This window comes from Zophobas morio, unplaced genomic scaffold (genome assembly GCF_036711695.1).
Source record: "Zophobas morio isolate AGI-343-1 ecotype UQ-CSIRO unplaced genomic scaffold, CSIRO_AGI_Zmor_V1 ptg000022l, whole genome shotgun sequence".
Taxonomy (NCBI): Eukaryota; Metazoa; Arthropoda; class Insecta; order Coleoptera; family Tenebrionidae; genus Zophobas; species Zophobas morio.
The window spans coordinates 9,206,569-9,221,271 of NW_026972127.1; the positions used below are offsets into that span (position 1 = coordinate 9,206,569).

A 14,703-nucleotide genomic window follows, 5' to 3' on the forward strand; every position below is an offset into this window, starting at 1 on the left:
TTCCTGATTTTAGTTTGGAACTTTTTAATTTCTCGATGTTTCAGTTTTTGATTTTTCAATTTTCCAATTTTTAGATTTCTCAATTTTTTGATGTTTTAGTTTTTTTATTTACCTATTTTTTTTTAATTTAAATTTTTCAATTTTGTATGTTTAAATTTTCAATTTTTCAATTTTTAACTTTTCGATTTTTCGGTTTTGGGTATTTTCTATTTCTTTTCGACTTTCCAATTTCTCTATTAACCTATGATTGAGTTTTTCAATTTTTGGATATTGCGTTTCACTGATTTCTCCCGTTCTTGATTTTTCGACTTTTCGACTTTTCAATTATTAGATTTTTCGATTTTTCAGTTTTTCCATTTCCCAATTTTTCGTCATTTCAGTTTTGAACTTTTTCAATTTATCGATTTATTTAATTTAATATTTTTTAATTTTTAATACATTTTAATTTTAAATTTTTCATTTCCACTTTTCGATTTCAAGAATTTTTGACATCTCGATCGATTTTTCGATGTTTCAGTTTTTCAAATTTTCGATGTTTTGATTTCGCGGTTTTTCAATTTTTCGACATTTCGGTTTTTCAAGTTTTAGATTTTTCGATTTTCTAGTTCTCCGATATTTCGTTTTTTCAATTTCCAGATTTCCCAAATTTTCCTGTTTTCAGTTTGGAATTTTTTAATTTCTCGATGTTTCAGTTTTTGATTTTTCAATTTTCCAATTTTTAGAATTCTCAATTTTTTGATGGTTTAGTTTTTTTTATTTACCTATTTTTTTTAATTTAAATTTTTCAGTTTTGTATGTTTAAATTTTCAATTTTTCAATTTTTAACTTTTCGATTTTTCGGTTTTGAGTATTTTCTATTTCTTCTCGTCTTTCCAATCTCTCTATTAGCCCATGATTGAGTTTTTCAATTTTTGGATATTGCGTTTCTTTGATTTCTCGCTTTCTCGATTTTTCGACTTTCCAATTATTAGATTTTTCGATTTTTCAGTTTTTCCATTTCCCAATTTTTCGTCATTTCAGTTTTGGACTTTTTCAGTTTATCGATTTTTTTAATTTAAAATTCTTCAATTTTTTACACATTTTAATTTTAAATTTTTCATTTTCAACTTTTTTCACTTCTTGATTTTTCGATGTTCCTGTTTTTCGAATTTTAGATTTCCCAATTTTCCTGATTTCAGTTTGGATTTTTTTAATATCTCGATGTTTCAGTTTTTTGATTTTTTAATTTTCCAATTTTTAGATTTCTCAATTTTTTGATGTTTTAGTTTTGGGATTTTTCAGTTTTTGGATTCTTCAATTTTTCTCGATTTTCCAATTTCTGGATCTTCTGATTTTTCGTTTTTTTTTGATATTTCAATTTCCTGATTTCTCGAGTTTTCAGTTTTTCAATATTTCTACTTCATTTTTTTAATTTTTAAATATTAGATTTTTCAGTTTTTTGATGTTTCGATTTCCGAATCTTTCGATTTTTCAACTTCACAGCTTTTGGTGTTTCGATTTTTCAAATTTCCGATTTTTTAAAATCTTTGATTTTTCAGTTTTTCGATTTTTCAATTTTTCGCTTTTTTTTAACTTTTGGATTTTTCGATTTTGGGGTAATTCTACTTTTCGATATTTTTCGACTTGAGTTTTCAATTTCTCGATTTCTCGACATTCAGTTTTACAATTTTTGGATGTTTTTAAAAACCGAAAAACGAAAAATGGAAAAATCGAAACTTCAAAATTTAAAAAATCGAAAAATTGAAAAACCAGATAATTGAAAGAAACATCGAAAAACTGGAAAATCGAAAAACCGAAAAGCAAAAAATCGAAAAACCGAGAAATCGAAAAATCAAAAGATCGAGAAAGCCAGAACTCGACGAATCGAAAAATTGAGAAACCGGAATAGGCCAAAATAAAAAAATCGAAAAGTTAAAGAAAAAAAAACAAATCTCGATAAATCGAGAAATCAAAATATTTAGAAATTCGAAAAATTTAAAAATTGAAGTATTGAGAAATCGAAAGACGAAAGATTGAGAAATCGAAAAATCAAAAAATTGAAAAACCGAAATAGGCCAAAAGGCCTATTCTCAATTCGACCTAAAAAATCGAAAAGTTATAAGTTGAAGAACTTATAAATCGATAAAAAATTTTAAAAATGAAAAATTTAAAAAACGAAAAATTGAATAACAGAAAATCTAAAATCAGGAAGCCGAAAAATCGAAAGATTAAGAAATAAAACATTTGAAAAATTCTAAAAATTGAAAATTCGAGAAATCGAAAAATCTAAAATTTAAAAATCGATAAAAGTAAAAAATCGAGACATCGGAAAATCCAGAAGTCAAAAATCGAAAAGTCGAAGAATCGAAATATTGAAGAATCCTAAAAGTGAAATATCGAAAAACTGAAAAATGAAAGAAAAACTGAAGAATGGATAAACTGAAAAATTTCAAAACTAAAATATCTAAATGTTGAGTATCTAAAAAATTGAAAAATTATGAAATCGAAAAATCAAAAAAGTGAAGTCGAAAAGTCGAAACCTTAAAAAAATCGAAAAATTGAAGAATTGAAGAACTGGAAAATCGAAACATCGAACTTGAAAAAATGGGAAAATCAAAACATAGATTAATTGAAAAATCGAAAAATTGAGAATTTAGAAAAATAAAAAATTGGAAAACCGAGATATCGAAATATTTAAAAATCGTAAAATTGAAGAGGAGAAAAATTGAAAAAACGTAAAACGAAACATTGGAAAATTGAAAATGGAGAGACAGAAACATTGAGAAATTGTAAAATCGAAAAATTGAATAATAAATATTCTGAAAAATGCCAAAACTGAAATTTCGAAAAATTGAAAAACAGAAGAATGGAAAAACTGAAGAATTTCAAAACTAAAATAACCAAAAAATTGAGACATCAAAGAGTCAAGAGAGTGAAGTCGATAAATAAAAACCTTAAAAAATTGAAATCAAAAACCTAAAAAATTGAAAAATTGAAGAAATGAAAAATCGAAAAACTGAGAGTTTATAAAAGTAAAATTTGAAAAATTGAAAAATCAAAATATTTAAAAATCGTACAATTAAAGAGGAGAAAAATTGGAAAAACGTTAAATTAAAACAACGGAAAATTGAAAATCGTGAAATTAAAAAATTGTAAAATCGAAAAATTGAATAATAAATAAACTGAAAATTGCCAAAACTGAAATTTCGAAAAATTGAAATACGAAAGAAAAACTGAAATATCCAAAAATTGAGAACTCGTAAAATCAAAAAAGTGAAGTCGAAAAATCGAAACGTTAAAAAATATATAAAATTGAAAAATCAAAAACCTGAAAAATCGAAAAATTGAAGAATTGAAAAACTGAAAAAGCGAAGTAGTCGAAAGTCAAGAAATTGGAAAATCGGAACAATTCAAAAATCCTTAAATTGAAGAGGAGAAAAATTTAAAAAACGTAAAACTGAAACATCGGAAAATTGAAAAAGGAGAGATAGAAACATTGAGAAATTGTAAAATGGAAAAATTGAATAATAAATATTCTGAAAAATCCCAAAACTGAAATTTCGAAAAATTGAAAAACAGAAGAATGGAAAAACTGAAGAATTTCAAAACTGAAATAACCAAAAAATTGAGAAATCAAAGAGTCAAAAGTCAAAAAGTCGAAAAATAAAAACCTTAATTAATTGAAAAATCACAAAAAACCTAAAAAACTGAAAAATTGAAGAAATGAAAAATCGAAAAACTGAGTTTATAAAACTCAAATTTGAAAAATTGAAAAATCAAAATATTTAAAAATCTTACAATTGAAGAGGAGAAAAATTGGAAAAACGTTAAATTGAAACAACGGAAAATTGAAAATCGTGAAATTGAAAAATTGGAAAATCGAAAAATTTAATAATAAATAAACTGAAAAATCCCAAAACTGAAATTTCGAAAAATTGAAATACGAAAGAAAAACTTACAATATAATAAATAATCGAAAGTTAAGAAATAGGAAAATCGGAAAAATTGACTTTATATAAAGTCAAAAATTGAAAAGTCGAAATATTTAAAAATCCTTAAATTGAAGAGGGGAAAAATTTAAAAAACATAAAACTGAAACATCGGAAAATTGAGAAATCGAAACATTAAAAATAGAGAAATTAAAAAATTGAGAAATCATAAATACAAAAATCTGGTTAGGATGTGTATCAGATCACGGAACGTGGCTTATCGATCAAATCGTTTCTGAACGCTTAGAGTCGACATTGGCCTGAGTGCGCTCTGGTCTGTAGATCAAACAAGTTCTCAGGTGACGACATAGTAAATGTGTTTTAAATAGTATAAAATAACATAGTCCTACACTTGTAGTTTATGAATACGTGTCGAGTTTTGCCTAAAACCTAAAACTTTTGGAAAAAAAATCAAAATTATAGAACAACATTTTTCACTATAATCTTGAATCTGCAAAACCGAATGCTTTGAAATCTTGCAGATGTTTAAAGGTTACGATAGGCATGATACATTTTTAATCAAAATATATTTACTTATCCCCTCCCTATGTAAATTGTACAAAATATGATGAGCTTGTACTTGTAATTTATTTAATCAGTCAACTTATTTTGTTGAATAAATCAATACTTTGAAATCTTGTAGACGTGTTAAAGTTATTGTAAGCCTTATAAATTGATTGTTAGTAAAGCATATCTGTTTATTCTCCCCCAAAAATTGATGACGTAACATATAAACATAAATAAACACTTGAGCGTCCGATTGCTATTACCTTAGAGTTGTTAGAGATGGATTATTTTAAGTTCAATATGGTGAGTGATCAGAATCTGACAATGGACTGTCAGTCAGTGGCGTAACATTCACATTTCAGAAGGGGGTGGTTTTTAAATTATTTCTTTTAAATCGCAAACAATAACAGGCGGAAACATAAACTTAAGTGAACTGGTCAACACGCTAGCAGGAATGCGGCACTAATCTAAACAGGTAGAAGTACCAATCGCAGGTAGAAAAGTTCACTATGACAGACTAGTTATTTTTTTTATTTATTATTATTATTATTATACATCACTTTATCTCTGTACATTTATTACACAATAAATTTCATACATTTACCTATTATTCAGGTTTAATATACAATTAATATTGAGCGTTCCTAGTGGGCACTAAATTGCCTCGTGTAAAATTAAAATTAGCAATCGTGTTGATTTTGTGTGCATAAATGGTTTATTTTAAATACAAAATTTGATGGAAGTTTTATTAAATAATAACCACACATGTCCAGTATATAATTTTACCCTTTACATTTTCAAGTTAAAATCATAAACTCATCTACGCTCTAACAAATGGAGGCTAATTGTATTGAATTTTCAATGTAGATAATATAGAAACAAAACATGTTTTGCAATTTTACACAGTTGTATAAAAACTCTTATTTTCTGTTATTTCGTTATTTACAAATCCTAATTCAATAGTCTCTGAAATATTTAAACAATCGGATGCCAAATTTTATTACGTCAGTCGATTGTATCCATTATCCACAATATCAGTGGGTGCATTAAATTTAATTTATATTTTCAGTAAAATATTTGACATTTTGAATGTACAAAATCTAGTGAAATTTAAATCACTTCTTTCTTATTTAAATATGTTATTTTATTGTACCTTGGGATTTTAGGGGTAATTAAAAATAGACAGCACACAACATGATGGCAGGAGCCGTAGGTATTAAGGTATAGATTAGGAAGGAATTTATTTTAATATTGAAGAAATTGTATAGCACATTTCTACAGAAACGATTTCGTCCACAAAAAACGGTCGACCAGTGAAACAAAGTTAATTTTTGTGCGAATAAAACTCTTTCCTCAAACGCCACTTTTTACAGCTCTTTTTCCACTTTACCGTAAATGTGTGGGCGTGGGAATAAAATATATGACTCTCTTATTGTAATTAGTTTCCTTGATTACAGCCATCTTATTCCGTTTATCAGACCTGGGGTAAAAAATTACGAAACTTGGCCAACAGGAACAACTTTTCCATTTGTAAATTGTAACTGGTTAGAGGTTTAAATTAGAGAGCATGTTTTAGAAAGACCAGATAAAAATAAATCGGGTTTGTTTTTAAAGTTTATTGTAAGCGTTTACTGTCTTGTCAAAGCGCATACTCTTTTCCCATGTTTTGACTTTTCAGAAACATGAAACTGGCAGAAACCGTGTACGTATTTACAGCCTGCTAGCTTATCGATTTCGCATGAAAACTCTCATTAAAATTATCGCGTTTATTTTCGCGAGTGCTCTTTGGGTTCTTTGGGTATTTTAAAACCTGAGCGATAAACACGTCAGGTTTAAGTCATAATAAATTAGCGGATGAGTGCCATAACTCTATGTATTGGATTTGTCGGATATGTAATGAAATCATTTACATGCACATAGGTATTATAAATAATACGATTTTGCTTCCGGTAGCTTGAACCGGTGTGAATGGAATTTATAAAAACGTTATAAAGGTCGGTGTTTTTTACAAAAGCTACGGTTCAGAATATATTTGAAAAATTTCCATTGACGCTTGTGTTTTGAAGGTGAATCTTTCGGTGGACGTCTAGTCGACTCAGGACGCGTTGTTCGCTTAGGTTGGTTTAGAAATACTAACAGAAATTATCATTTATTAAAAAAAATGTGTGTCCAGAGGAGATAGTTTTTTGTTTTTACTGACACTTTCCGCCTTAGCTGTTTCATCACTTGCATCCGAGAACACGTCCCGCCATTTTATTTTATGGCGAATAAAGGTCGCCTGCTTTTATATCGCCACAGGTCAAGATTTGTACTGAATAAGTCTTAAAGTAACCGTATAGCTTGCAGAACAAACTTAAAGGGACAAAATAGTCTTATTTTTAATTTTAACATAATCACATAAATTTTTCATCCCGTATTTTTATATCAGTTTTTTATGGAAATGTCGGAACGCCGTTTACACCACTGTTCTTAGCCTAGAAAACTCTAGAAATTACAATAGAAAAATTAAGAATTGTGTCGCAACAACTGCTTCTACTGTATTTTCGACAAAAAAGTCGATTTCTAGATTATAAAATTTAATTTTCCAAAACTTATTTTTCTGATAACTTTATTAACATTAGGTGTAAAAATGAGTACACATTTCAGGTCAATCAGTTCTGTAGTTTCTGAGCTAAATTGTAAAGTTACTGTTGTTCAATTTTAAATATTTCAGGAATCATCTACACACATAAGGTTAAAAGTAAAAGTGGATTAATAAATTAGAAGCATATATTTCACACATTGTAAACAAGATTCAAAAATATTTATGATCGTAGAACGCAAAGTATTTGAAAATTTACACTTTACATTCAAAAAAGCGGTCCAAGATTATTTAGACAATCTAGCAAATCCAGCTTCCTCGAAAATTATAAAATTTAATTTTGTCAAATTTATTTTTTTTTTGTGATAAACCCTTAAAAAAAGTTAAAAATATTTAGATAATACCAGTCACAGCGTAAGAAAATAAATGGATTATAAAAAATGGACCTTTGACGTTCTCATTAGTTAGACAACGCTTGATATTTTTATTAATGTAAAAGATATATAATAAAAGATATGTATATAATTTGCCTAGTCAAGGTGGATTCATAGATTACAAGTACAGGAGTATGTTATTTTATAAATTTTAAATAGGAATTATAGGAAAAAATTTGAGTTGACATCATCAAATTGTTGGTGGGATAACTAAAAAATTTTGCTTAGTGTTTTACTATCTCCTCGACATTCCTAAGCTACTTATACAATTTAACAACAATCGGCCGGGTAGTTTCGGGAATTATTTGTGTAATAAAAATGGACGCAGGGAGACGACAGACAGACAGACAGACAGATGACAAATACACAAACAGACGAAAACGAGAAATCTATTTTTTCATAGTCTAGCTATACATGTATTTGATAAAGTATACACTACTCTTAATATTGTTCAGTTTTATCATCGCAACTACTAGCCCCGCCCACCCGCCCTCTATTTTCTTAGAGACTATATCACTTGCCACAATCTTATCTTAACAAGTACTAGGCCCGCCCATCCTCTCTTTCTTCTCATTTTGGCGACTAATTTTATTTCTGTATAAGATACACCTTTCATTCAAAATAAATAAAATTAATCACCGAAATGAAGACGGGTGGGTGGGCGGGGTTAGTCATATCTTCATCTGTAGAGTAGGAGTGGGAACTGATAGCAATTAGGCTGTAAAAAGAGCACTAATCGTAACTTTTTGTTGTACTATTTGTTATAAGATTTACTTCGTATTTCAGGATAAAAATCAATGTGAGTACGGGTGGGTGGGCGGGGCTAAGCTTAACTTTTCCCTAAAGAGTTTTTTATAGGTAAGCAGTAGACGCGCCGACCCACCCCCTCTTCATTTTGGTGACTAATTTTAATACTGTTTATTATTGACAATATGATTGTCTTATGGCGAATTCATAAACCACAAGTATAGAAGTATCTTATTTTATAAAATTTAAATGACGTTTACTAAAAAATTGAGGAGACGTCATCAGATTATTGGTGGCGATGATTAATCAAATTTTGGTTGACTTTTTACCATCTAAGAACATCACCTTGATATACAGGCTATTCAAAAAGTGGCGCACCAACTCAAAGGTCCATTATTAAATTCACAAGTCTAAGTTCGAGAAAAAAAATCATTAAAAAATTCCTTACGTCAATTTGACGTTTACTTACAAAAACAAAATATCGCTTTAGAAAGATATATCAGAAAACGCGAAAATGAGCCACTGTCGTCAGATTCACCCTAAACAATTTTTAAGTTTATTGTTATATTATAAAATGAAAAATCCGATGGATAAAGATATCCACAAAATTATTTTGAATAGTGAAAGTTCGATCGATTTTTGGTGTGCCCCACACCAAATAGTGAATTAAAATATATCCTCTCCTGTATATCTATATCCTCTATGACTAAACAATATTAAGAGTAATCACTGGAATCAAGAGGAGGTGGGTGGGTGGAGCTACTGCTTGCTTATAAAAGATTATGCATGCAAAAGTTAAACTTAGCCCCGCCCACCCACCCGTTCTCTCATTTTTTTTTCAGAAATAAAAAGTAAATGTTATATCAAATAAGTAGTATAACAAAAAATCACGATAAACGCTTTTTTTAACAGACTACGTTCTATTGGTCCCCATTCTCACTTGAAAAAACCACATATAATTCACCCCGCCTACATTTCAGTGATTCATTTTGTCTAGTCCAAATGAAAGGTGGATCTCAACAGAAGAGAGATAAAATCGTTATAATGAAAATAGCGTGTGTAAGTGGGGCTAGTATCCGCTAAGATAAGATTGATTTTGGTAAATGACACACTCTCTACGAAAATAAAGGGTGGGTGGGAGGAGGTAGTACTTGATAAGATAAGATTCATTTTGGTAAATGACATATCTTCTAAGAAAAAAAGGTGGGTGGGCGAGGCTAAAACTTGCTAAGCTAGGGCTGAACAATATTAAGAGTAGTCACTGGAACGAAGAATGGGGGGGGGAGTTACCGCTTGCTCATAAAACTAGAAAAAAGCTAAATTTATATATTTTAATTAAATCATCATCATGCTTATCACAGCTTTAAAACATCTGCAAGATTTCAAAACATTCGGTATTCCAGATTCAAATTAAATTGCAAAGTGTTGTCTTATAATTTTTTTTTTCAAAAAATCTGAACGTTTTTAGTAAAAAGTCAATAAGGCGGCTTAAACTACATGTGAAGGACTATGTCCTTTGTGCAATGTAAAACCCATTTACAATGTATAATTTTGATTTGACGTCATCACATTATAGGTAGGGCTGACTAGACAAATTTTGGTTAGCGTTTTACCATCTACGTGACATTACTAATATAAATACAAAATTTGACAATAATCGGCCCAGTACTTTTGGAGATTATCTGTTTAATAAAAATCGGGAAGGCAGACAGACGGACAGACAGACAGACGGAAACGTATTCTAGGGGTCATGAAAGGTCGAGAAAACATAAAAGTCAAAAGTCGGTCGACGGATTCGATTACAATACTTTCTTCGCTTACGCTCGGGAAGGAAAAATGGTCGAAGGTTATTTCGGCAGAACTTTTCTCGTCCCTGAAATACAATAAAACATACCCAGCTTTTTCGATTCGAAAAATAATAAAATTTGTTTTGCCAATTTTTTTATGAGAACCGCTATAAGTTGAAATAAAGATATATCTATGCCATATTAAAGTAAAGACTTACATTTATTTACGATAGGATTTATTCAGCAAAATTTTGAGATGACGTCATCAATATTTTGGAGGGGATAAACATAATTACGATACGATAACTTTAAAACGTCTGCAAGATTTCAAAGCATTCGATTTCACAGTTTCTGATTTTATCAATAAAAGTAATTGACTTATTAATTATTTGGCAAAATTTTGAGATTACGTCATCAGTTTTTAGGAGGGGGTCGTAAATTAATTTTGATTAACCATTTACCATATTTTCGAAAAACTTAAAACGGTTGCAAGGTTTTAAAGCACTCGGTTTTGTAATTTCAAAGTTAAATTGTAACATGTTAAAAAATCTGGATGCCTAGGATAAAATTCAAAATATCTGTGTAATAAAAGTCGACACAGACTCGAACCGATGACAGACGGCAGACAGACAGACGGAAACGAGAAACCTATGTATTCTAGGGTCGTGAGACGCCGAGAAAACATAAAAGTAGCCAGTCGCCCAATAGACTCGATTACAATACTTCCTCAGCTTACGATCGGGATCTGAAAACCACCAAAAAAGAAAAAATTACACGTTTTAAAACAAAAAAAGCGGACCCATTTAATAAAGAACGGTTTTTTAACATCTCTACTTGTGGTCATTTATAAGCTCCAGAATTGTTGCTTTAAAATTTATAATGTAGAGGATGATCAAAAAATGGAGGATAAGCTTGATGGTACGTTGTTACGAAGGCCCCGAAGAAACGAAGAACGAAGAAAAAACTGGTTAAAAAAATTTCTAAATAATTTTTTTTAAATATTAAGCTTCAAAATTTAACTTCGTAATTCTGACATTTTTAAATGTGAATTAAATTGACAGTCTAAAATTCCCATAAAAATGGTCAAATATAACTAAGTATGCTAGTAAATTATTATTAAATATTAATGTGTAACTAATTATTTAACTGTCTTTAAACAAATCTGAATACGAAATTAATTCTCCAACTTTGAAGTTTAAAATTTTCAAAAGTTTAGTGCAGGATTTTTTTAACTATTTTCATCATCTACATAATATTTCTAATATACATACAAAATTTGACAGCAATCGTTCCAGTAGTTTCCACAAATATCTGCCTAATAAAAAATCGACACAGAGAGACAAACAGACAGACAGATGGAAATGAGAGACCTATATTGTCGTAGTATAGGGAACATGAAACGTTGAGAAAACATTCGATTGCAATACTTCCTTAGTTTATGCTCGGGAAGTAAAAATTCGGCTTTTTTAGCATGACATATTTTTCAAATTTTACAAGAGAAAATTTTATAGGTAGTGTTATAGACAAATCGAATTATAACTGAAGAAGAGATACAGGAAAAAAAATCTACATACATAGTTATTTTCTAAGATATAAAAAACGGAGAAAGATCTCAAATGATAAGAAAGGAAAGAAAAATAAAGAATTACTGAAAAATATAAAAGGTGGTCCAAGGTTATTTCGACAGAACTTTCCTCGCCCCTGAAAAAAATATTTTAAGAATTTTTTAAATATTACTTTTTATGACAATTCATATAACTTAAAACAAAGATATGTGTGCAGTAAAGGTAGGCATGCTATTCGCATGTTTCAAGTGAATTGTTCCATTACAAAATTTGGTGATGACATAATCAATTCTAGCAAGAACATATATATCAATTTGGGTATACGGAGTGTAATACGTACTAACAATAACAACACATTTTTCCAAGAAACCATAAACTCAAAACAATACTTGTGTGATAACTTGCCTAAAGAAAGATTTTCTGAACTGAACTCGACATGTTGAAGAAAAATGTGAAAGTTGTGAAAAGTCTAACGAGAAAAAAATGATTTAAATTTTTTATTCTTAAAACGCGCAAAAAATTTCACAAGGATCAGTTCAATAGTTAATTAGAACATGTGATAATTAAATAAAAACGGAAGACCTACTTTTGATAATCTAGGACCTATAATGAATCTATAAATTATTCGTAAAATGGAGCTTATTACTAATATAATAATATTAGAAATGTGTCATTACCTGTAGGTATTCGTCGAGCTGCATCCTCGTCCCATGCCAGTAGAGAAGTTCATCAACATAACCCACTAAGAAAATAGCCGCTACAATTCCTGAGATGACAAGCCCAATGACGAGCAAAGAAAATATGATCGACCACCAGTTGTGTCCCTCATCTTCATGTAATGCTAGCTCCTAAACACAGAAACGAGCAATTATCAGTTAAACAAGTTAGCATCTCTCCTCCCCAAACTACTCTACTCTTAAAAAGGGTTACTTGTAAGCGCAAAGTTAAGCTCGCATGACGTGAACAAATGTGTGAATTTCTGTGTACCGCAGCTGCTGTATAAATTACGTGGTTAATTCTCACATGGTTTTCGGTTTAATAAAAGATATGTACTTCGCAGACTCCCTCGTGGGGCGCCCCGCATTGCCTGCAACTAATTTTTCTGCGACTGCTGGGCTCCGAGCAACTCAGTCTTTTATCAACTTTCACCGCATTTTCATCAACACCGGCGTTTAATAGTTCCAACATTTCACTGTCACTGCCTCTTGTGCGGCTTCTTTCCACAGAAACGTGTGAGCCGTCCATACTGATGCGAAAACGCGTCAAGAACTACCAACATGTGTTGCTGTTCATATTTCTAGCCTGTTTGACTCGCTGATTTGTGTACATAAACGAACCACTGAAAAACTTGCGGGTATTTTTGGAACTAATAGTTGAGTTAGATTAGCACGAAGGACGTGAAACTTCACATGTGGGGGGGTTATCTAGCTGATTTTCGCAACTCCCACATCAACAATTGCGGTTGATGAAACCGTTATTCAAATGAGAGTGTTTTGGTTTAGATTTATGACTTAATCATTGTTTGAATTGATTTTATGATTATCAACACGTGTCAGGATGTGTTCATTCCAATTTTTATTATCTAATATTTCAATATAATAGTGTTTATTTCCACAAATGATGGAGATTTGTCATTAATAAAATTAATTAATTACTATAAAGTAGTCAATAACTGATAAACATCTAAAGACATTAAAAGTCGTAATAAAGACTACATATCATAAAATTCATTTCACACAAATAGTGGGATTCCAGAAAAGACATAATTTTAAACCCGAAATTTTTTGTTTAAGAGGTTGCAACCTATTTACAAGACAACATACAGACTAAGAGTAAACACAATAATACATACCTATGCGAAAATATTTATTTGTTTTCCAGTTATCGAAAAAATCAGTCTTTTTTAATGCCACATCTATTTGAGAGTAAATCAAAACTATCTATGGGTGTTTTGGCACCGAAGCAGAATTTTCATTTCGAGAAAAATGTTCTGGGCAGATCATAAGAAATTTTTTAAGGACACTCAGTTATGTGACAAAATTGTTTCGTAAAACTGGTGGAATTAAGACGAAATCAGGAAGTCGCACATTAACAAAAGTAACTCCAGAGGCCAACAGGTCCGACAGGTGATGAATGACACCCATACATCTTTAAAAAGGTTCGTAACAAGTTGACATGTCATATTATCACAGAACTATTAAAAAAGACCTAATGCTATTTCCTACAAAATACAGGTGTTTCAAGAACCTGATTATGATGAGAATGATTTATTTTAAGTGGTTTAATCAAACAAGAACAACGATCTTCTCACTATAACTTTTTTAGTAATGAAGCCTCATTTCATCTATTAGGATATGCAAACTCGTATGTGGAGTGTAAAAATTGGAAGAAACGCCATTACATCCACAAAAAAATTGTAATTTCTTGTGCCATTTCTCGAAGAAGACCATTTGGTCCCATTTGTTGACCAGTTTTATCTTGAAGAATTGCAGAATCGATATTTTCAACATGATGGCACAACAGCTCAACAAGTGAACTTTCTAAGGGAATTTTATGATGACAGTTTAATTAAAGGTGGCTTTACATTATGAGATTAAATCATAAAATTTTTCACATGAATTTATCAGTTCATAAATCATTGAGCAGCCCGCCATGTGATTTAGCGCACGACAATAACCATCTTTTTGAAATAGCGACGGATCTCTAATCCTTTTGTCAGACAAAATTTCAATATGATTTTCTGAGTGACTGTCCTTATGACAGGTTCCTTATGATAAAATCATTAAATGTAAAGGCGCCTTAACTCCCATACAGACCATATCGATCCACCTCGATCACCTGATTTGACACCTTTAGATTGTTTCTGGTTCCCGACATTGAAAAACAGAATTTTTAAATAATCAATGTATTCAACTGAAGAGCTAAAAGTGAACAGTATTAGTTTTGACTAGTGATTTACTATTTTAAAGCAGCCTTTTCCATTTTCAGTGATATATGGATTTTTTTAATTTCTGTTTAAATTACTTTTGTGTGTTTGTATTAGCTTTTTACGTTTTTATGATTTTTGGAACATTTAATTTGGTTTTTCGAAACTCCTTCCTCCAGGTTTTTCTC

General features: G+C 30.1%; 1 protein-coding gene across 3 annotated transcripts in view; it reads right to left on the reverse strand.

Annotated features, from left to right (window-relative positions):
- The window catches only part of LOC135133533 (inactive dipeptidyl peptidase 10), a 274,882-nt gene that overhangs the window by 75,969 nt on the left and 184,210 nt on the right, over positions 1 to 14,703 (reverse strand). For 2 of the 3 annotated variants that reach the window (XM_064061982.1, XM_064061981.1), the window contains exon 3: positions 12,267 to 12,437. In XM_064061982.1, the coding sequence (XP_063918052.1) occupies positions 12,267 to 12,437 (171 nt within the window). Of the gene's footprint in view, positions 1 to 12,266; positions 12,438 to 12,642; positions 13,003 to 14,703 lie in introns of those variants that run through there. The other variant, XM_064061980.1, reaches the window with a different exon arrangement.